This window comes from Diadema setosum, chromosome 9, assembly GCF_964275005.1.
Source record: "Diadema setosum chromosome 9, eeDiaSeto1, whole genome shotgun sequence".
NCBI lineage: Eukaryota > Metazoa > Echinodermata > Echinoidea > Diadematoida > Diadematidae > Diadema > Diadema setosum.
Window position 1 is genome coordinate 27807563 of NC_092693.1, and position 22410 is coordinate 27829972.

General features: G+C 38.4%; 1 protein-coding gene across 2 annotated transcripts; it reads left to right on the forward strand.

Annotated features, from left to right (window-relative positions):
• The first annotated feature begins 299 nt into the window (after nt 1–299).
• On the forward strand, nt 300–20753 carry LOC140232587 (nuclear envelope phosphatase-regulatory subunit 1-like). Of its 2 annotated transcripts, none has more exons than XM_072312683.1 (6): nt 300–407; nt 11027–11107; nt 12436–12509; nt 14836–14945; nt 16657–16711; nt 17218–20753. In XM_072312683.1, the coding sequence occupies exons 1-6, from the start codon at nt 374–376 to the stop codon at nt 17341–17343; spliced, it is 480 nt and encodes a 159-aa protein (XP_072168784.1). In that variant the 5' UTR covers nt 300–373; the 3' UTR covers nt 17344–20753. The 2 variants fall into 2 exon arrangements, with proteins under 2 accessions (XP_072168784.1, XP_072168783.1); XM_072312682.1 differs by lacking the exon at nt 300–407 and adding an exon at nt 9796–9911.
• The last annotated feature ends 1657 nt before the right edge of the window (nt 20754–22410 follow it).

Below are 22410 nucleotides of genomic sequence, written 5' to 3' on the forward strand. Positions count from 1 at the left end.
GGTTTATTTTATGATTGACTGTGTGCACAATAGACACGTTTACAAGCCAATTTATTCAAATTGTATGCATACCTAAAATTTTCCTGACAACCAGAAAGCTCTAATGCATGGGCAGTGCGTTCTATACATTCAAATACATTTCAGTAGGACTATGTTAAAGAAATTGGAATAGGCCTATATAACTAGCTTTCTTGAGCTGAAGTCCTTCAGGGAAAATACCATCGAACTCATTTTGTATTTTATCTGTTCTTCATGACCGCAATGGAATCAATGATGGTCTGTAGCCATAATCTGACCGGATCCCAGGCAATGAGGCTAAAATGACTGTGTATTGCCTCGAGACACAACCGGGTTCCAACCACTGCAACAGAGCATGGGACTCCCACCAATTCGGCATTCAAGATTGAGTGACTGAGTCGTTGTTGTCGTTGTTGTTGTTGTTGTTGTTGTTGTTGTTGTTGTTGTTGTTGTTGTTGTTGTTGTTGTTGTTGTTGTTGTTGTTGTTGTTTTCAGCAGCTCCTTTAAAGTTTATATTTTTTATGTACGCATTATGCCCCACACCAAGGCCTGTATCATCTTTATGCACTCCGTCGATTCTAAGTGGTAAATCGAAATAACGACATGTACAAAAGGAGACTTTTTATTGTCTTCGTTCTCATAAAATACCACAATGAGGGATTTTGTATAATGGGGATGAAACCGTATAATCCTTGATCATGGTCTTGACCGCACGTTAATCTGTTGGAAGCACCATCTCTGCCACGTAGCACACAAAAAGTTTAATTACTGCCTTCTCTGGTCAAAGACTTTAGTTCTTGAAGAAGGACTATTTCGAAATACAATGATATACGTGTATTGCACGTTGTAGTTCCGACTACAATGGGTATAGTCGAAACAAATATTTCTATAGGCCAACGGTCGTTATTATGTAGAGATTGATTTGCGGCCCAACGGGAAGTGCGGCAATATAGGTCCTATTGGTTAATAACCTTCAACATCTTGATTAAAAGTAAGATTGTAGACATAAGTAGAGGGTTGGGCTTAGAGGCCTCCCCCTGTGGGTGTGCACATTGTTTTCAACGCATTGTGGCTGGGACAATGACAGGTGTGAAAGATAGCAAAATGGTGCCGGCTGCAGATAACGTCAAGAAAGGGTGATTACCGAAAGAGAAAGCTTTGTGCCTGGCTACTTAACAAGACTCAGCGTAAATTAACCTTTTATACGAAGTGTTACGAGTTTAAAGTCTGAACAAACTTATCCTGTGTAATTAATTATCAGAGCTATTAACTCCAATTAGATTGTACGTTGATTAGATTAAATTTTCCGAAAAGCTTCCATTATTGACCGGAGCTTCTGGCTCTTGAAGACACCGATTCTGAACTGCGGGTATTCAATATAACGTATCAGGCAAAAATGGACGTCAATTTATACGCTTAAAGGACAAGTCCACCTTCATATACATAAGGATTGAGAGAATGTAGCAATATTAGTAGAACACATCAGCGAAAGTTTGAGGAAAATGGGACAATCCGTTCAAAAGTTACGAATATTTTAAGTATCTGCGCAGTCACTGCTGGAGGAGAAGACTACTACAGCGTATGATGTCGCATGCGTACAACTATAACGAAAATAAAAAGAGAATTTCACAAAACTTGACTTTTTGAATAAAGTGAACATTTCTTCGACTTGCTACTGATGTATGTTAAGGGTAATAATATTCCCCCCTGCCTTCTGAAAGAGAGAAGTCGAGTGTTCTTTTGTTATGCGAGAAAAATGGAAATATGTTGAATTGTCTTCATTCTTTCTTTATATCGTTGTACCATGGACCCTAGTAGGGTCCATGGTTGTACTCATATTGTGACATCACAATTAAGCTATACTAGTCTTTTTATTCAGTCGTGACTGAGCAGAAACTTCAAAAATTCATAACTTTTTAACGGATTGTCCGATTTTGCTCAAACTCTCACTGATGTGTTCTACTAATATTGCTGCACTCATTCAACCCACATGTCTATGAAGGTGATAGTAGCAGGTTTACCATCTGGTATGAAGCGTCGGGGTAAATTTGACAATTACAAAGTTATTCTTTCGACATGTCGGTAGTCTAGTATGGCAGTATTCAGTTCACATTATTCTGCTAACACGTCGATGATACCATTATGGAATATTAAAGTATCAGAAACTTTAATATACTTTGAAGCAGGAGGATCACGACTTGTATAGACGTACATAGTCCGTATGCAGGAACCAAACCTCAGAAATTAAGGGGTGCAGTTTACACACTCTCCCTCTAGATAATGGTTTATGAAAAGTCACGAATATACAGACAATTCGTCTGAAAATAGATTGCCATAATTAGATAGATATATAGGGTAGTTGTACAAAATGTCAGCGTCATTTCATTATATTGACCATGGACGGCCAAAGGAGTGAATGCTGTACAGAAACGTCATGTCACGCCTGCGGCGACCACAGACATACTGTGGCGGCGACGATACTGGGGGTGGGGGGATGCTTGTAACGTATACGGGTCAAAAGATGGCGCTAATTCGTTAGGTGACATGGTAGCATCCACGAAAATAAAAGTTCCCCTACCGTGTGAGTGTGGAAGTTACTTTACGATGAAAATTGTAATCGCAATAGATATTCTAGGAAAAGCCTTTTTGGTATATACTAATTATGTCATTATATTCTAAATAGGGTGTGTGTCATGAATATCTGTCGGGGAACTAGATTAAAACTGCTTTTGCTTTTTCTGTTTCCTTTGGATATTCTGTACTTTGTACTCGAACAGTTGAAAACCTCACATTTCCTTGCACGGGGAAAAATTTTCATGCTTCATGACCACCATATCAAGACAAGGTAGTTTCATATCCTTCAAACCACAATGCATGAGTCAATTTTCGGTCGTATCTGTCATAGGAGTAGGTCCTACTATTTAAAATATTCAGATGTAATAATGTTTGTATGCCAGGTTTATTATTATTATATTTTGTGTTTTAAATATATATATATATATATATATATATATATATATATAAAATCTTCAAGTGATTGGTTGAAAGTGCTGCACGTGACTATACGTATTTTGAACTACAGTTAAACTCGCCTAAGTCGACGTCGCATATGTCGAATAATCGCGTAAGTCGATGATTTTAAAAAGTCCCGATTTTTCCCCATTGACGTACGTGTATTAATTCACTCACAAGTCGAATTTTGTAAGTCGAATACTCGCCTAAGTCGATGAGATTCCAAAAACACTTTCACGGAAAAAACATTGAATTCACTGCGCCTAAGTCGAATGAGATTTTATTGTGTAATAAATCACTGTCATTTATTATTAATTATTTATTACTCATCATTATTTTGTTTGTCAGATGAGTTGGAGGTGACAAAAAAAAAATGATCTAAAATCAAAATTCAAAGCGATCGCATGGGATCGTTTAACTCTCTTCGTATTTGGAGGTCCGCTGGTACAGCCCTGTCAGCTGTCGCGCTACGTACGCTCAGCGTTCGTACAGTACACATGCGTTCATTTACATGTACAGTATTAAGCTCGCAGTGTACATGTAGCTTGGCATTTGCAGCGCTGTGCAGTGGAGTGGTATAATGGATGAAGCTGCCGAGTTTTCAAAGCGGAAAGTAGGGGGAAAGTTACGGGCACGGGTAAATCAGAATTGCACCTCTACACGCATTTCAAGCCACGGTATGGTAAACTGGAATCAATCACTGCTCAAATATCGTTCATATTCACTTCCCCAAGGTTAAACAATTAGGGGTGTAAAGTAATCGGACCTGTGCCAATACTAATGCACTGTCCATGGAAAGTTAGCCGCGGCCCTGCTGGGCGACCCATGCTGCGGCACACCGCTCCAGCTCTCGGCTCCAGAGTAGACAACATACATGTACATTAAACATACATGTATGTACCTGTGGTGAAACTGTAAGTCGATTTTTTTCGACTTACGCACAAGTCGAAAATCGCCTAAGTCGATGTGTTTTGCTCAGTCCGGAGAAGATCGACTTATGCGAGTTTAACTGTATTTCACAATATTGGCATATTTGACACTCCATGTAGTACTATTTTGTCATAATGTCACAAAGTAATTGTGACAACATTGCGCTTTGCTTTGCACATTAAATATTGTAGGATTCCTCCACAGGATGGCATCTACCAAAGCGACTTCTCGCCGCATTCGTTCGTTCTTTTGTTTAAATTTTAAATCCGAAATATAAAACAATAAAAATATACCCTGCCTATACTTTAGAGTCTCTAATTAAAATATGAGCCGAGGTGCCTTTTAAAAGTACTTTTTACTTCGGGACTGCATCCCTCAGTGAATAGTACTATTTCGGAGTCACCTCATTGTCCATAGTTTTAACTAGAAACCCTAAAGGCAAAGTGTAATGTATATCATTTCAGAATGTTGGCATGTTCGATAACTATTAGATACATGTCACAATGTAAAACTATTAGATACATGTCACAAAGCAATTGTGCAACATCAAGGAGCACTCACGACGGCTCCCCCTGCTTCGCGCAGTTAATTTTGTTTGACACTCCATAATGATTATTATTTTGTGAATAATGTCACATAGCAATTGTGACATCACAAAGCAGTTGTGAAATTGCGAAATGTTACAGTAACTGTGAAATTGCGAAATGTTACAGTAACTGTGACATCTCAAAGCAAATTCGCAATTCCGATATTGCGCGCTGCTTCGTACCAAAGACAGTTATCTCTACTATCTTTGCTTCGTACGTGACATCGCGCCCTGCTTCGTACTGATCCCTCCACAAACATCGCATCCACCAAACGACTTCTCGAATAAAACATTCATGGGGGGGGGGGGGTTGCAGTTATAGGAACAAAACTTTCATTAACAGGACCATTCAGCTTCTGTAACTGAAGGAGACAAACTTAATCAGAGAAGAAGAAGAAGAAGAAGAAGAAGAAGAAGAAGAAGAAGAAGAAGAAACATTCAAATTCAAATCTAAATCGTGGGGACTATCAATGTTCCTCTCGCATTATCGATTATAGCTTCAATCTTCTAATATAGGCTAGTATGTCCAGGTGAATTGTGCTCCCTTTTTATTTGCGTTTCATTTGGTTGATATTTTCTTCTCCGCTCTCTTATGTTTGCACATGTATTTTTTTTTTCTCTTGAAGCGCCATGAGGACCGACAGGAGGACCTGTGTGCCACTATTAATCACAATAATCATAGGCCTGTGTGCAACTATTATCGTAATAATGAATGGGCCAATATAGTTTGCAACTATACTTCATACTTATCATTTTTGTCATTGCCATATTATTGTTATCATTGTCATTGTCATTATCATTATCAATATCATTATTATTATTATTATCATCATCATCATCAATGTCTCTGCAGGGGCTGTGGAATGCTTTTCAGAGTGTGTGTGTGTGTGTGTGTGTGTGTGTGAATTGCATAATAATCATGTAATTCCAGAAGATTTATACTTGGTCGGTGCTTCTTCCTGGGTGCTGTTCATTATTCCGAAGATCCGCTATTCCGAAGGTTCGTTATTCCGAAGGTTCATTAACCCGAAACACACAAAATCCCTATACCTAGAGGTTCGTTAATCCGAAAATGAAAAAGGGTTCGCTAATCCGAACATTTGTGGCGTTATTCCGAAGGTTCGTTATTCCGCATGGTTCGTTAATCCGAAAATGAAAGAGGGTTCGTTATTCCGAAGGTTCGTCGATCCGACAATGAAATAGGGTCCGTAACGAATCTTCGGAATAGCGAGCTTTGTGTCATTTTCGGATTAACGAACCTTCGGAATAACGAACCTTATCTCATTTTCGGATTAATGAACCTTCAGAATAACAAACCTTATCACATTTTCGGATTAACGAACCTTCGGAATAACAAATCTTCGGAATAACGAATCCTCGGACAAAAGAACATTTGGAACAGCGAACCTTCGGAATAACGAACTGTAACCCTTTTCCTATGCACTCTACTTTATGGAATCGATAAAGAGGCCTCATTGTGTGTCGTTGTTGATTTCAAAAACTAAAATGGAAAAAAAACCCACATAGGAAAACATGGTTAAAATATGAGGGCTTCAAGGGGGAAACATGTAAACAAAACATTCAGGAACGTTCACCTGTCTCACAAGCTGTTTTTAATGACGCAGTGTAGCGCATGAAAAATATAATTTATTCTCTCCTGACCCCTTGTGAGCTTCAAGTTGAGTGCCGATTGTCACAGAATTACCAGTGTGTGCAAAGGGTGCTCAAACACAGCCATGCAATCACCTCGCATAGTATAGCATTCCCATTGTGGAATGATCAGGGGGCATTTCATGAAGAAACTTGTCGGATAAAATGTCCGACAAGTCAATTATATCCAAAGAGATTATATCCGACAAGTTCAGAGAAATCAGCCAATCAGACTAAAGAATTTCTCAAAACTTGTCGGATAAAAGAGACTTGTCAGATATTCTATCCGACAAGTTCCTTCATGAAACGCCCCCAGATGCAGATTTCGATTTCATATTATTGAAATGTCGGAAGTGTTGGTCAAAGAAAAGAAACACAGAAATGCATATTGTGATGACAATCGTCTTGTGATATTCTATATGGCCCATTCTCAGTAAAAGCGTTCAAATACGGAATTTTGGTGTCGCCGACATTCCATGACAGTTTGCGGTTCCCTGAAACCTATTAGATACTATTTAAATGTTTATAATATATCACGAGGACTTTATTTGTTAAAAATAAACACGATCAAATGCGGTTGTCTGCCTTTTTGTATAAAATTTTGCTGTTAAACTTCGTTAAGACCCCCAAAACGCAGTGTCGCCGGCTATTTCAGAATTATGTTTAATTGCTCCTCTCCGTCCACAAACACACTTTCCAAATATCATTTTCATGGACGATGAGCATATCATATGTGCTAATCACAAAACTCAAAAAGTTCCAAAATTTTTATAGACTTCTTTTTTTATAGCCTTTTGAAACCTGTCGCCAAATTCACCGCCAGATACGTTACCAGTTTCTTTAGTGTTACAGCATTGCGAAAATAACAAGACTATGCAATGACCCTGTGTATATGAAACCCTGAGGATATACTTCATACACTGCAAGTACTTAGATTTTTTGTGCAACAGCTCTTTATTGAGAATACGGTCCAATGTTTGAAATATCGGTTTTCTACACTTTTATTTGGACAGATACGTTACATACTTTTCACGCCACCCACTGCGACAGATATTGCAATGTCAGACAAATTGTATATTATACATTACTCCTCGGAATGACACATCGATTCAACATTAAAGTTTAGTACAAGTGAGAAATATTTGGTAGATATCGCTCTCATAATAATATGATCGACCATATACGTTACCACAGATACGTTACCCCAGATACGTGACCAAATTTTGCTCATTGGTCTTGTGCTTTCTGGGGATCAAATCTGGTCAAAATTCATCCCTACACATTACATGCTTCGTTTTGTTGGACCTCAGGACTATATTCTTACACCAAAAGGACAGAGAGGTGAAAAAGAGCAACACTTCCACATGATTTTTCTTTGTGCGTCAGTGTCTCACCACTTAATGCCAAGTTTTCCGACAGATACGTTACCACATAATCAAAATGCTGAAAAGAAATTGTAAATGTTTTTACAAACAAATCGTTGTGTGCTCATAAACTCAAAAGTTCTATTCTATAAAACCCAACCACTTTCATATTCTATGCAACAACTTTGAAGGTTTATTTTACAAGACGAAGGTAAGATTCAGCATATCAGTTTTTTGCTTTTCAGATTTAGCAGATACGTTACGTATAATTCAAGGCACCCACAGTGACAAATAATGTTATGTAAAACAAAGTGCTCATAAAACAATTCTGCATAGAATGACGCTTCCATAAAAAATTAAAGTTATGTTCAAATGAAGAATATTCAGTAGAAATTGCTCTGTAACTTCACCGACAGATTCATTTACGGTACGCCAGATACGTTACCAAACTTTGAAAGAGTAAAAAGTAGTTTATGAAACGCTTCCGAGAAAAGTTTCAGTGTTCTGTTGCATATTTATTCTAGTGTTTTTCAACATATGAAGAACTACTCAAGATTCATTGATAAGTTGAACAATTATTTATTCATTTTCATTAAAAGGGATGAGCCAAATACGTTACCATAGGTCAAACAACTGTTTCGCATATCGAGTTCATAGAGACTGTACCTACTTCCTTCTAAGTGCCTGCAAAAATATATTTTTAAACCTTGTTTGCATTATCCATCAAAACTTAATGAATATTTATAGTCAGATGGATAAATACATTCAGACGTAAGATGAGAATATTCTGTGAATGAAGAACTCAGCTTTCACATTTAGGGCTCTTTTCCACTACATTTCATAGTTTAAATATTACGTACAATGTTAAAAATTGTTAATTTGGGCTTACATCATTCATTTTTACATCAATTCATGAGGTAAATAATTAAACAGGTGATATTTATTAATTCATACACAACTAAAATTATTACTTATATTTTACCAGATACGTTACCAAAGGTGATTCGATGTTTTTCAATAGTTATTTCCCCAGGAAAGCAATTCATATTTGTTTCCTGTGGAAATTCCAGATTGGATCGTTCCCTTTGCATGATTTGTGGGATTCGAAACTTTATTTGTACGCGAAATTTGCTAAAAATACAAAGTGAATCTTAAGGTTATATTTCATTTCAGCAAAAAGCATATTTCAACCTACCACACAGAAATAATTTCTACCAATTCCAAAGTGATGACAACATCTTTACCTCTTGAAAAACCGCAATATCTTTAGGGGGGACAGATGTCTTTTCCTGAACAGAAATTGGATCAAAACAATAAATTTAATTCAGAGTTAGGAGTCCATTACAACATGTAAATTTGCGGTAACGTATCTGATTGGTGATCAAAAATCATATATGATGCTCTATTTCAATTCTTTTTTACTTAATGAATGGCCATCATTTAGAATGTTCCACTTTTTGTTTCGTATTTGACCGGTTTTGAAGTTTCCGAAAACACATCTTGAATGTATTACTTTGTGGTTGATTTTTCGGTTTTACTCACATGGAATTGAACACTTAATCTGAGAATGGCCCATATATTGACGACATGGTGTAAGCATGTAGACCTACATAGTCTGACCCTGACGTTTTGGTGCAGTAGTTTAATTTCATCTCGTTGTGAAACAATCTTGCATTTTTTTTTCTTTTCGTTGTAAATTTGATAAGTTCATTATACCAGGTAATCAATTGATTATCATGGCAATCTCACTATATTCCACCTGCGCCCAACCCATTTTCGCATCCCTCCGCGGGAGGGAGAGAGAGGGAGGGAGGGAGGGAGAGAGTTGGAGAGAGACCCAATAACAATAAGGAGAAAAATGAAGGGAAATCTCACTTATATCATTGATATGAGTAAAAAGATAACACTGCTAGGTGCACTACACATCCAGAACAAGCACATCACTTTAAACAAGTACTGAAGCAGAGATCCTAGACATGCTATAGAGCGAGCTTGGTTGATCACAGCGTAGATCATTTTAGCTAACTATAGCGAGTATATGTGAAAAGACTAATCACCCAAATGCCAAGTTCTGGCTACGTGTATAATACTAAGTACTAGTATGACAGCAGGAATGCTCACGGTAGTCGTGGAGTAAGAACTTCTTGACTTTGAATGGAACAAACCGGTATTAACCCCTACTCTAAACACGCATGCACGGCAAACCTATGGCCTAGTAGTAGTCAAGTAGGCCTACACGGCAAACGTAAATGCCTTCATCCTCCTGTCGAACAGCAAAAAAAGTTATATCTTTCCGGGTTAAGCTTATCCGATGAATTCCAACATGTCCGTTGAGCAGGTGCAGACAGAAGGTTAGTTGCTAATTTACGCTTACTTTTCGAAGCCATCCGTAGTTATTCTGCCACTAACATGGAAATAGGATGGGTATGCAGAGATACTAAGTAGTGTATTACGTCGTGCGAGAGAGAGCGCGAGGGCTTTAAATGAATAGTCCCACGTGTTGGATAATGTGCTGGTGAATGTATTTGGACCGCGTTTGTATAAACACTGCATCTGCATCTGCTACCTTAAACTAGGCTACAATTAAGCAGGCCTAACAAAATGAATTGGGAAATTACGATGCGTTATTAAAGAAGTCTAATGAATAGCGGTTACAGGAAAGCAGCCAGTACGGCGTTAAACTTAGATTATACTATGAATTCGGGCTGGTCGCAGTTAAGTAACCCCCTGTTTTACTGGCCATCCATAGCCATAATGTACCAAGGCCCTATAGGGTAAACGGGTTAGATTGAACTATTAATTATGGGTCTATTGGTGCATGTGAAATAAATTAGAGTCTATATATAAAATTACATCATTATGAATGATGATGCCCTTGTTGAGGCCTTGTCCTTGATTTTACTTGCACATTTTTTTCTTTTGTTTGTGCATGCAATTGCATTTGTACTGATGATGATGCTGATGATGATGCTGATTTTTTTTTTTTTCACTAGAACTGGATCGCACTTTTCTGTTTCCAACACTGACATGCATACAACCACATCACACAACGTAACATCTACTTATTCCTAGTTTAGCAGCTGTTAAGATATCTTTAAGGTTTCAAGGCAAAGGCTTCCTAGAATCCTACCCACATCCTCCCCTGGTCTTATTTAATATTTTTGCATCTTGATTTTGACAGCTCTTGGCACAATAAAGTTAATACACACATTTTGTCGTAAGAATAGAACCATCTACATGTACTTTTGTAACATACTGGAAGGTTATCTGAAAGATGTTTGGCATGACATGATGTCCATAAAACCAGGGGAAGTCCACAAACTCCACCAAACATGAAAAAAGAAGAAGAATAAAGTGAAGGGGGAAAGACATGTACGGTATGTCAACAGAAGTACAAAGTGTGAAATTTATAAACTTTTGCATTTTCCTGTATGAACTAACATTTTGTGTCCATTTTGCTTGTAAGATTTTGCAGACCTGAAAGCTTTCGAGCAGAGACTGATGGAAGTGGTGGCATATGTGCGCCCATATGCATGGAAATGGACAGGTAAGCACAAACTCTGCAAAATTGACAGACATATGATAGACATTAAAAAACAAACAAAGGAACAAAACAAACAAAAAACCTTACACCATGAAACAAATCATTTCACTGAATAGTGAAAAATCCTCAGCTACATGTACTTTTTCCCTTTAACCATTAGGAGGAGTCTGCACTTTTGTTCTTTTTGTAAAACAGAAATTTGGTGCCGTACAATTGCTCATTATTGTCATTTTAGCACATCAGCTGGCATGTCTTCATTGCCAATTAGCATGAATGTCTTTAAACTGACTCGCAGTACTTATAAAATGCCATTACAAATATATGTCTATCGTCTAACTACCTTTTACATGGGGTTCCTTTCAGAGTTTGTGAAATTTATTATGGATGTTTCTGGTGTTTGTTTATCATCTTTTTAACAATGCAATTGATAGTTTGGCAAAATACAGTAGTACATGAGAGACCTGTAAAGTGCATGTGCACATAAACAGTAGTACCGTAATGATCAAGTCTGAGGATTAAAGACCTTGTACACGTGCACTGGAATTAGCCAGGCCCCTGAGTCTTTACTGCTATGTTACTGGGAAGGTCACGCTATTTTATGGTGTGGAAGGTACATTTTTTTTTTTCAGTGATGTAAATTTATAAAGGGACAATGTATAACATTGTGTATGTGTGTGTGTGTGTGTATGTTGATAACTTCGCCACTGAGAGAACGATTTCAGCCCTAACTGCTCCACATTCTTGACATTACATCTAGGCTGCCATGAAACTTATTACAAGAAGTTGCAATCACGATGGATGGCAGCTTTACAATAGTTTACTAAATAAGAATAAATTTGATGCACATAGAAGATGTCATCCCATGTAAATATTTGTTTAATTAGTTAACTTGTACATGATAATGAACTTGCCAAATGATGACATAAATGGTATCCCGGGGTACCAAATAAAAATCAGCCATTTTGCTGAATTATTTATTTTTTTTAAAAAGGTTGTACCCTGGGTGCCAAAAAGAGGAAATTATTTTGGTGCTGGAGCTAGCGCGTGCTAGCCACTGCACTGCACTGCACTGAAGCACACGCTAGTGGTAGCACAACATGCCATGCACGCATAGTATAACATGCAGTGGCATGGGAATGACTACATGTATGTACACGCACACACAGTGCATGCATTTTTTTCTGGCAGTCCTCGAGTGGACGTGAGGTGGTACTACACAACGCGATAATCCGGGGTACTACGGTACCCCGGGGTAACGCGTGATGCATCAAATGATACAGATTTACTGTCGTGTATTCTTTTTAAAAAAAAATGTGTTTTTGTCTCCCTAGTTCTTCTGTTCCTGGTGGCAATCTGTACTATCTATGGTGCATGCTACTGGATCCTGGATGAAGAAACCTCAAAGGTGAGGGGAGTTTCCTTTTTAGGAACGTTCCTCCAGTGTTTCTGAAATATTTATAAATATAAATATAAATATATATAATATGTATATATATATATATATATATATATATATATATATATATATATATATAATTTTTTTAAAGTTTTTTATACCCCCGCCAAACGAAGTTTGAAGGGGTTATATTGACCGATTCGGGTTCGTTGAGGGCAGTAGACATTTTATGGCACTGGGCGCAGCCATGAGCTCAAATTGCGGTGTCTCAGCCGACCCCCCCTGCTCTCCCCCACCCCACGGGCAACATGTTTATCGCGCACTTGTAACAAAGGTTCGCGCACTAAGCAAGCATTCGCGCACTCAGTACGAGACGCCCATTGGCTAAAACAGCCATGCATCAGTTTCTCATTAAGCGCGCATGAGAGGGGTGGGGAGAGAGAAGGGGGGGTCGGCTGAGACACCGCAGTAATGGCGCTGCCCATGCCAAAAATACACATAGCGCGTCACAGAATCGGTCAATAGGAATCAGCGGACGGTCGGGCGGTCGGGCGGTCGGTCCGTTGCAAATCTTGCGTCGCGAACTACTTCCTCAGTTTTCAACCGATTCCCATAAAACTTGGCACAGATGTGTGCCTTGGGTTGTAGATGTGCAAGACGTATTTTTTGACAGTACCCAAAAGTACGTTGCCATGGTAACGGCATATTATGGGCAAAAATGGGTACAAATCTTGCGTCGCGAACTCCTCCCACAGTTTTTGATCAATTTTTATGAAATTAGGTACAGATGTTCATCTGAATATGTTAATGTGCAAGACACATATTTCCGCAGTGGCAAAAAGTGCGTTGCCATGGTAACGGCATGTTATTGGTAAAATATAGGGCAAAATGCTTCATGGCAAAACTGCTTCATCAGTGTTCTTCCAATTCTCATGGAATTCATATTGAATGTTTGTCTTAGGATATAGGTCAGCATGACACATTTCTTGACAGTGACAAAAAGTATGTTGCCATGGTAACAGCTCACATATTATGAGCCAAAATGATGGAAAATTTTGTGTTGCAAACTACTTCCTCAGTTTTTGCCCAATTTCCATGAAACTTGGTACACTACAGATGTGTGCCTTTGGTTGTAGATGTGCAAGACGCATTTTTTGACAGTACCCGTAAGTACGTTGCCATGGTAACGGGATATTAATGGCAGAAGATCAAGGAAAGATCTTGCGGATTTAACTACTTCTTCAGTTTTTTGACCAAAGCTTATGAAATGTGGCACACACCTTGATCTTGGTGGGAAGATGTGGAAGACATATTTTTCGGACGTGTCGGAAGCTGCGTTGCCATGGTAACGGCATATAAATGGCAGAAGATCAAGGAAAGATCTTGCGGATTGAACTACTTCCTCTGTATTCGACTGAAGCTCATGAAATGTGGCACACACATTGGTCTTGGTGGGAAGATGTGCAAGACATATTTTTTGGACGTGTCGGAAGCTGCGTTGCCATGGTAACGGCATATTAATGGCGGAAGATCAAGGAAAGATCTTGTGGATTGAACTACTTCCTCAGTTTTTGACAAAAGCTTATGAAATGTGGCACACACAATAGTCTTGGTGGGAAGATGTGCAAGACATATTTTTCGGACGTGTCGAAGCTGCGTTGCCATGGTAACGGCATTTAAATGGCAGAAGATCAAGGAAAGATCATTCCTTGGGTAAGACTGTCGTCACAGGGCGGGGGTATTAATCACCTTCAGTGATATTTTTTTGTTTGTAAGAAGTGGCATATAAAAGTATTTGTAATTCAGTGGTGATCATATGAATATTTTGTGAATTTAACCAGTGGTCATGGCTGGGAGTTTAAGTATGGTGGTGTCATTGAACGTTGTTCAATAGGATAAACAGACTTGCAACCGAATGAACTTTCTCCAGAATATGTGAATGAATGTCCCTTGTCAGCCCTTGATGTGCCTTTTCGGATCACCAATGTGATCACTTTTTAAAAATTGGCTGAACAATTTACCCTATACAATCACAGGTATTGTTTCGATTACAGCTAGGAAAGAGAGGGAGAGAGAGTGAAAGAAAAAGGGTAGAACTGAAGCCACCCACATTTGAAATGTGCTCTGCCAGGGAGCTATTTACCTCCTTGGTTCTACTGATGTCCAAAAACATAACAGATTTAAAAATGACAGGGGTTATCGTGCAGTTAACGTGAATTAAGTTTTTGCTAAAAAATATGCCTTTAGAGGTCTATTCACAAGAAGTATTTCTTTTTTTTTTTCATACAGCTCATACACGTATTGATGAATATTTATGTTGTGCCCTATTTCACAGGTCTCATTTCTTCAGTCACTATGGAACCATCCTTTTTTCGCCACCAGTTGTTCAGCTCTGATTCTCCTCTGTATGGGCGGTATTCACAAAAGAGTTTTTTCACCAGCAGTGTATCCTTTTACCTGTGCACTTGAAAATCTAATCTGTTACATTTCACTTTCTATCCTCTGTTTTTTCTCAACAGCTGTTGGTACCATTTCAGTCAAAGGATATTCAGTAAATGTATGTTTTGTGAAGCATTCAAGGCAACGCACTGAATTCAATTCTTTATTCAATTTGTCAATAAAAGCATTGGTACATGTTAAAAAGGAAGACAGCTACCCCCCCCCCCCCCCCAAAAAAAAAAAAAAAAAAAAAAAAAAAAAAAAAAAAAAAAAAAAAAAAACAGGAACAAAAAGTCTCCAACTCAAGTAGCTCAAGAAATACAGTATTGTATAATTACTACTATGCCAACCAATACTTAGTAAATATTTCTGCAGCAATGCCCTGAAGAAACTTATGCATTGAGATATATGGAGATTATGATATTTTGTAGTTGTACTCATTAGTCATGATATATTCAAGGTATCAAGGTGAGGAATGATTGTTGTCTTCCTGAACAAGATGTCTTGAAGAAAGATTGTCAGCCTGGAATATGCAGTCCCAGGGATGACCTGTCTGATTGATAGCTTTAAAAGAGCATTACTACCATTCCAGTGATAGGAATCTTGCATGTGAGACACATCACTATGCAAGACCCCCCCCCCCCCCCCCCCCTCCGGCTCCGCCTTGCTTTGTTCTAATGTAATAAGTACGAAAGTGTAATTCCACTTTATATTCAAATTAGTTTGGGATGACAGCGACAAATCAAACAAAGGAATGTAAGGTGTTTCTCCAAACTCAAGCGTAGAATTCTGTAAGCAAGCTAAATGGTACTTCTGCTCCATATTCAAATTATACTTTGGATGATAGAGACAAAGCAAATGGAAGAATGGTGTGAAGTTTCTCCAATTTCAAGCGTAAAACAAGCAAGTTAAAGGAATTTAGAGTTTTACATATTTCCCTGAAAGGTTGGTATTAGTCACAACCAATTATCCAATTTACATGAGACGACTCTGTCAATTCCAAATAAGTCTGCCATTGACCTGCACTCAGACCTTCAGAAAATGTTCTTTTTTTTGAAGTGCAGTCACAGTGGGGGCGCTGTGGCATAGTGAATAAGACTCTCGACTCCCGCTCGGAGGACCCGAGTTCAAAGCCCGCCCAGCGCTTACGTCCTTGGACAAGATGTTTTACCCACCATGTCCCTCTCGACCCAGGTGTATAAATGGGTACCTGGCAACGCTGGGGTAATAATAATGGCAGGGCCCTCTGGTAGAGCAGTGGCAACTCTGAAGAGGCTACCCTGGGTAAATAAGACCTTATTATTAATAATAATTATTATTATTATATCATTTAAACATGCACTTGTATCACATCAAATTAGCGTAGTGTAATAAGCTAGCAGTGGGGGGGGGGGGGAGGAGGGGGGACATACTGTCTTCTAATTTGCATATGTGGTTGTAACTGATGTCAGTATTCAACAAGAACTACACTTTAAACCTTCATAACTTTCTGTCATTATATATCCAAGTAGATGAAATCTCTACCATTTGGTTTTTGCTCTAGTTACTACAGCCAACTGTGAACACAGAGTGGCATACCGGTAAGTTTGCCCTCGAACCTGTGGTCTCAGTGAGGGTACTAACCCAATTGTGGCTATGGTATCACTTCTCACACACAATGCATTGCATTTCCTTGACAGTCGATACTTTTTCTTTCTTTTTCTTTTTTTCATCTCAGAATAACAGCAAGGTGCAGGAATGTTCTAGACAATTTCAATATGTCCTGTGATGATGTAAGTACACTTCATCTTTGTAATGTCAATCTGTCTTAGGCTGACCCTGTGCACGATGAACTTTGCCTCTATTGAGACAAATTAGCCATCCATGTAATAAACTATTTAGGTGTGTTGGTAGAATATGATATACTGTGTGCTCAATAAAATGCTGATAATCAGATAAGTAGTGAAAATGAAATTCTGTCATTACACTCTTGTAAGTATATACGGTTTCTAAACAAAATTAGAAGGCTCGCTAACTTGTGAGTGTACTGATAATTGCTAGTTATTTTTAATAGATCATTTAAACATTGTACTTTTGTTGATGAGATGAAGAATTGCCCATTCAGACTTCATGCACTGGTATTAGATTTCGAACCATTTGATAAACCATTTGGCTATACTATCCACTCACCTGTGCGGCATGCTATCAATTGTGCAGCAATGTTTCAAACGCTTGAACAGATGCCTTTGAAACATGACAGATCATCATGTAAAATCTCTTGTTTTGTCTTGCCATCCAGACGGGCAAGCTTATATTGAAGCCACCTCGGAGTGGACCGACGCAGAACAGGGTGCCTCTGCTACGATGGCCCAATGACTTGGACTCGAGGGTGGCTGATCATACAGCTCACCAGCACAATCAGTGACCCCTGCACCTTGCCCTAGTGACCTCCCCAACCCCATCTCAATGTCAAGCCCCCCTGCGGTGATGCCATTGGGGCTGGCAGAATATGTTTGCGACTGAGTGCAGAATTCTGTGCTATTTGGTAGATGCTGCTTTGCTCAAAGCTTGCATCCTCAGAGAAAGTTGTCCGGAAGTGGAGTAAATCATGGCCTCTTTCCACCGGACTGTAGAGTCTTGGAAAAGTCAGAAGTATCAAGTACACGATGGACATTCCTGATGTCTTAAAAACTGTGGTTCACTGGAGATGATAAATTCAATCATGCAATTCTATTTGTGCTGTCTTTGAGACATCTTGCTGATTCCAAATGTGTTGTAAAAGTTGCTGACAGGACCTGGAATATAGGTTAATGGCTCACACAGTATACATTTTCAAAAAATAATGCATGCTGATGCCAAATTAGATTCAATCAATCTAATGATCACATTCAAACTATCAATAGATGGTACGGACATGATATTGGATGGCTCAGTGAAAGGTTTGTAGTGAATGAGAGTAAAGGTGGGTTTATGAAGATATTGTCACCTTTGTCTTTTGAAACCATTTAGCTGCACCAAGTGATGACATTGTGAGTACAGGGTAGAAAGTAAAAGGTGAAATGTTGATACAGCTACAATGTTGCATACAATGTTGATGGCAGTTGAAGGAATGACCCTAATGCAAGTGACTTCAATTCCTTTGCCACTTTTTATCCTCCTGAAAAACCCACCTAACCATTTGCATACCATTACAAGATTACTTCTGACATCAGAAACAATACGCAGTGTATGATCTGTGAATAAAGATGTAAAGTGTATATGTGAATACGTAGCAGCAATAACTCTATCTTGCAAATGAGCATACCTGCTACCGTTCCCATTCCAGAGGAATACTCATCTTTTTTAATAGGAGAGATTAATTTTATAATTTTGATTGTATCAGATGTTCTCCTTCAATTTTCTTGAACAGTCGTGCTTAAGTAAGTGTGGGAAATTGAAAAAAAAAAGAAGATATTTGGCAACTGTTATGCCCCCAATGTGTTATTTGATGAGCTTCAGGGTGGGCAGGTATAAATGAGTCATGAAGATCCAGTGTGTACAGGCATATTACAGGAACCAACCTTAATGCAAGGATTTAGGGGCATCAACTTTAAGAATATGTGTCAAAGTAGTAGACCAAAGAAGCATCTATGGTTCTGTTATTGCAATGAGGCAGTTTCCACACAAATCTCTAATTTATTTGAGTGCCTCCAGTGACAATGCTACAAGTCAAAATTTTGGTTGTCGTTCCAGCTGTTATCAAAAACAAACATATACAATAATTCCTCTTACCCCGACACACATCTATGCCTCATGGTTACCCAAGTCTCACATTTGTAAAAGATGTAGTTTACTTGAAAGCCCAGTGCAATTATTTTATAACCATGGGTCACTAGGCAATACGTCACTTTGAGTCCTGCCATTAACCAGATTGACTAGTATTAGGCGAGATTGACCAGCAATGACGAGACTAGCATTAAAAGACTTTCATGTGCCAAGGTACTTAACCTGCCAAGCTTGGCCATTGGCATTCAGAAATCCATCCAAACTTGACCTAGCTGTAAAGTTAGCCAGCCCATGCCGGTGCAGCACTGTGCCTCAATCCAACATAATGCCATGGTGACACAGTAAGGATGGGGGAAGTGGGAAAGGGGGGAAAAGTTGATCTCTAACTCCGTTCATGGACAATCACTTTCTAGACACCTTTGCCAGTAGACCGAGAAAGAACTCTAGTGTGTATGGCAATTGGCAAACAAAGCAGAAAACGGTTAAGGAAAATGTACAGTAGCGATGTGAACTGTGTGTACAGATGTCTCAGAAACAGGTGCTAAATCATGTTTCATTCTTTCTCATCCTTTTCTTCACTCCTGCATGTGCACAATAGACCCATTTTTTTTTTTCTTTCAGTTCTATATTTGGGCTATGTAGCACACATATTCTAACACTATGTAAATATGGATAGATTGGGTTGAAGTAAAAAAATAAGAAATATCAGGGGCCTGTTTCATAAGGAATGATTGTAAGATTGATCTCATGATAGATGTGATTAAAAAAAGTTACGCTTGATCTATCTGCTGTGAAATATGTGCTTTAAATCAAGCAGAAGTATCTTTGTCACACAGACTTATGATCGGAATTAATTCGCCGAGTTACGCTCAATTACTCAAGCATAACATCAATCATGACTCTTTATGAAATAGGCCCCTGATGTGCTTGTCATGGAAGGTTTAAGGAAGAACCATAGCGAGATTGTGACAGTCCTAAGTGGTAGATACAGCTTATAATAATAGGTAATAATGGAAGTCATCTCTGTAACAGACACCAAGTTAATACATGTACATGTAGCTGGAAACTTTTTACTCAATCCAAAGCCCCTGTCCAGTTGATGCCAGCCTACAATCAAGATACAATGGAATCTTGTTTAACAAGGTCAGATACAATGTATAACAAAACCTTCCTATAACAAGTTGATTTTGCAGGTCCCAATTCTTTGTGTTTCTTTGTTTTTGTAGCCTGATATAGTGAGAGACCCAGTATACATGTACCAAGGTAATTGTCATGAATTTTGGTCCTTGTTATAACAAGGTATCCCTGTAGAGTGCTCAAAATATTGATGCTCATGTATGTGTAATTTTAATTGATAACTGAAACTTTCACACACTATTGGTTGTGTGAAGTAACATATACATGTATAAATTGAAACAAAAATGTTGCAGCTGCAGATTGTTTGTGGTGAAAGACAATGCAATACTTGTAACATGGGTGAATATATGGCCAGAAATTACGAATACAGTGCACACCGTACTTTGTGGTTAACAGTAATGGTATCGATGACAGAAAAGCATTATCACTGTTTTGTTTTTGAAGATTTTTTTTTCTTTTCATTCTAGATTTCAACTTATCAATCTTTTCCCCAGCATCTAGTGATTTCCCAAACTGTACACAGGCCTTAAAATTCTTGGTCATCTTTGAAGAGTATACATGTACAGTACAATGTACAGTGGTTCACTCAGTGTTCAATGCATGCAGGCTGTGAGGCTATTCCTTTGACAGCAGTCCTTTCTTGCCATCTGATGTTCTGCAGTCTATTAAGGCTGTGTACCCCTCGTTCAGGAAAATGAAACTCCATCAGCATGTCAGAATGTGTTTTGTGGAAATACAATCACTGCGTGATTAGTCATAAGAAGGTGTCCACTGGATTATGAAGTATATACTTGTTTTTTTTTTTTATCATGTATTCTCATATGATGTCTCATTCTTGCAATGAACATGTGAATATTTTGCGACAATGTAGTATTTTTATGTTTTCTTTTTTTCTTCCAATCGTAACACTTAAAAAAATGAGCTTTCAAGGAATTTTCCAAGAGTCTGTATGTGTATTTCATGTAGCAAGTGTACATGATCATAGGTTGTAAAATGTACTCATATATGGATGGATATACCATGATAAAGTATGTGCTGCCTGAGTTGAAGGTGCATGAGCCAAAAATCTCCTAACTCGACCCCCCATCACCACCACCCCCTAAAAAAAAAAAAAAAAAAAAAAAAAAAAAAATATATATATATATATATATATATATATATATATATATATATATATATATATAATCTTGATTTTTCTCCATACATTCACATACATGATTTCAGCTGAGTTGAAGATGTAGTGTCCTTTTCACATGAAATGCAGTGTACAGGAGAATTTAATTGCAAGAGTCATTGGCCCGAATTCGCAAAGGTGGTTTCAAATGAAACTACGGTTTCTAGAAACCATGGTTTCAAATCTGAGGTTTGAAACCATGGTTTCGAGTGAAACCACCTTTGTGAATTCGGGCCATTGTGGCTGTGTCTTCCCGTAAACTTCACAACACAAACTTACGGCACACTACATCATGGGGTAACTCCAATATGCTCTCCTTGTTTTCTGCACGTGTACAAATCTTATTCCCCCCCCCCCCCCCCCACCCAGTGAAACAAGTCAATACATGTAATCAGATGGGATGGAAGTCAAAGGAGTTTTTGTGAGGGTGTTTCATCCAGAGCCATGATGTAAATGAGTAATGTTCATAGATAAAAGTCAGTGTTACAACTGGAGCAAAGTTAATACGTTTGTACATGTATCAGTTTTGTTCTCTGGTTCCTGTGATATATATATGTATATATATATATATATATATATATATATAAGAGATCAAGAAGTAGAGTGGTAATGCATTTTGACAGTCCAACAGTGCTATTTATTCAGACCAAATTTTCGACGAATACATTTGTCTTCCTGAGGGTCGACAATATATATGTGAGATATGAGAAAGGAAGGAGAAATCGGTGCGTAGCTTTGACATCATTATTCTTCTTACTGTTCCTCCTTTTCGGAAAAGCGCAAGAGTTGAAAAATTGGTCTCCGCTGGGACTCGAACCCAGGTCCTTGGCATGGAATGCCAACGCCTTAACCGCTCGGCCACGGAGACGTCATAGCGGTTCGGGCAGACCCAAGCTCAAATACGCGACGGACCAACCTTTCAACTCTTTGACTTTATGCACACGTTCCTTTTTGGGGCAGAGTTATGAATAACAACCAGCCGCGCGCCTCAGCTGGATCTTCTAATGAGATTCACGTAGCGGTGAATTGGGATAATGTTTTTGTGAAAGAAGTCACCACTACAACAGCTTTTTGGCTTCTGGATAATTTTGCATATGTGAGATATGAGAAAAAAAAAAATATATATATATAAAATAAACATATATATAAACATGTTGCGAATTCATGTATTGGCTCCAATATAATGAAGAATCAAGAAATAAACTAGTAATGCATTATTTCGCCAATAAAGAATGAGTTTATTGTACTCAAATTTTCGGTGGTCTCCACCTTCTTCGGGAGTCTTGACGGGGAATGACGGTACGAAAACACAAATTGAACATGAAGAGCGCGCATTCATGTACAGACTTGGTTGCTATGAGAGTGCGCACCCTTGATGATTGATGATTTCATCTGTTTCTTAACAGGAATTATTAT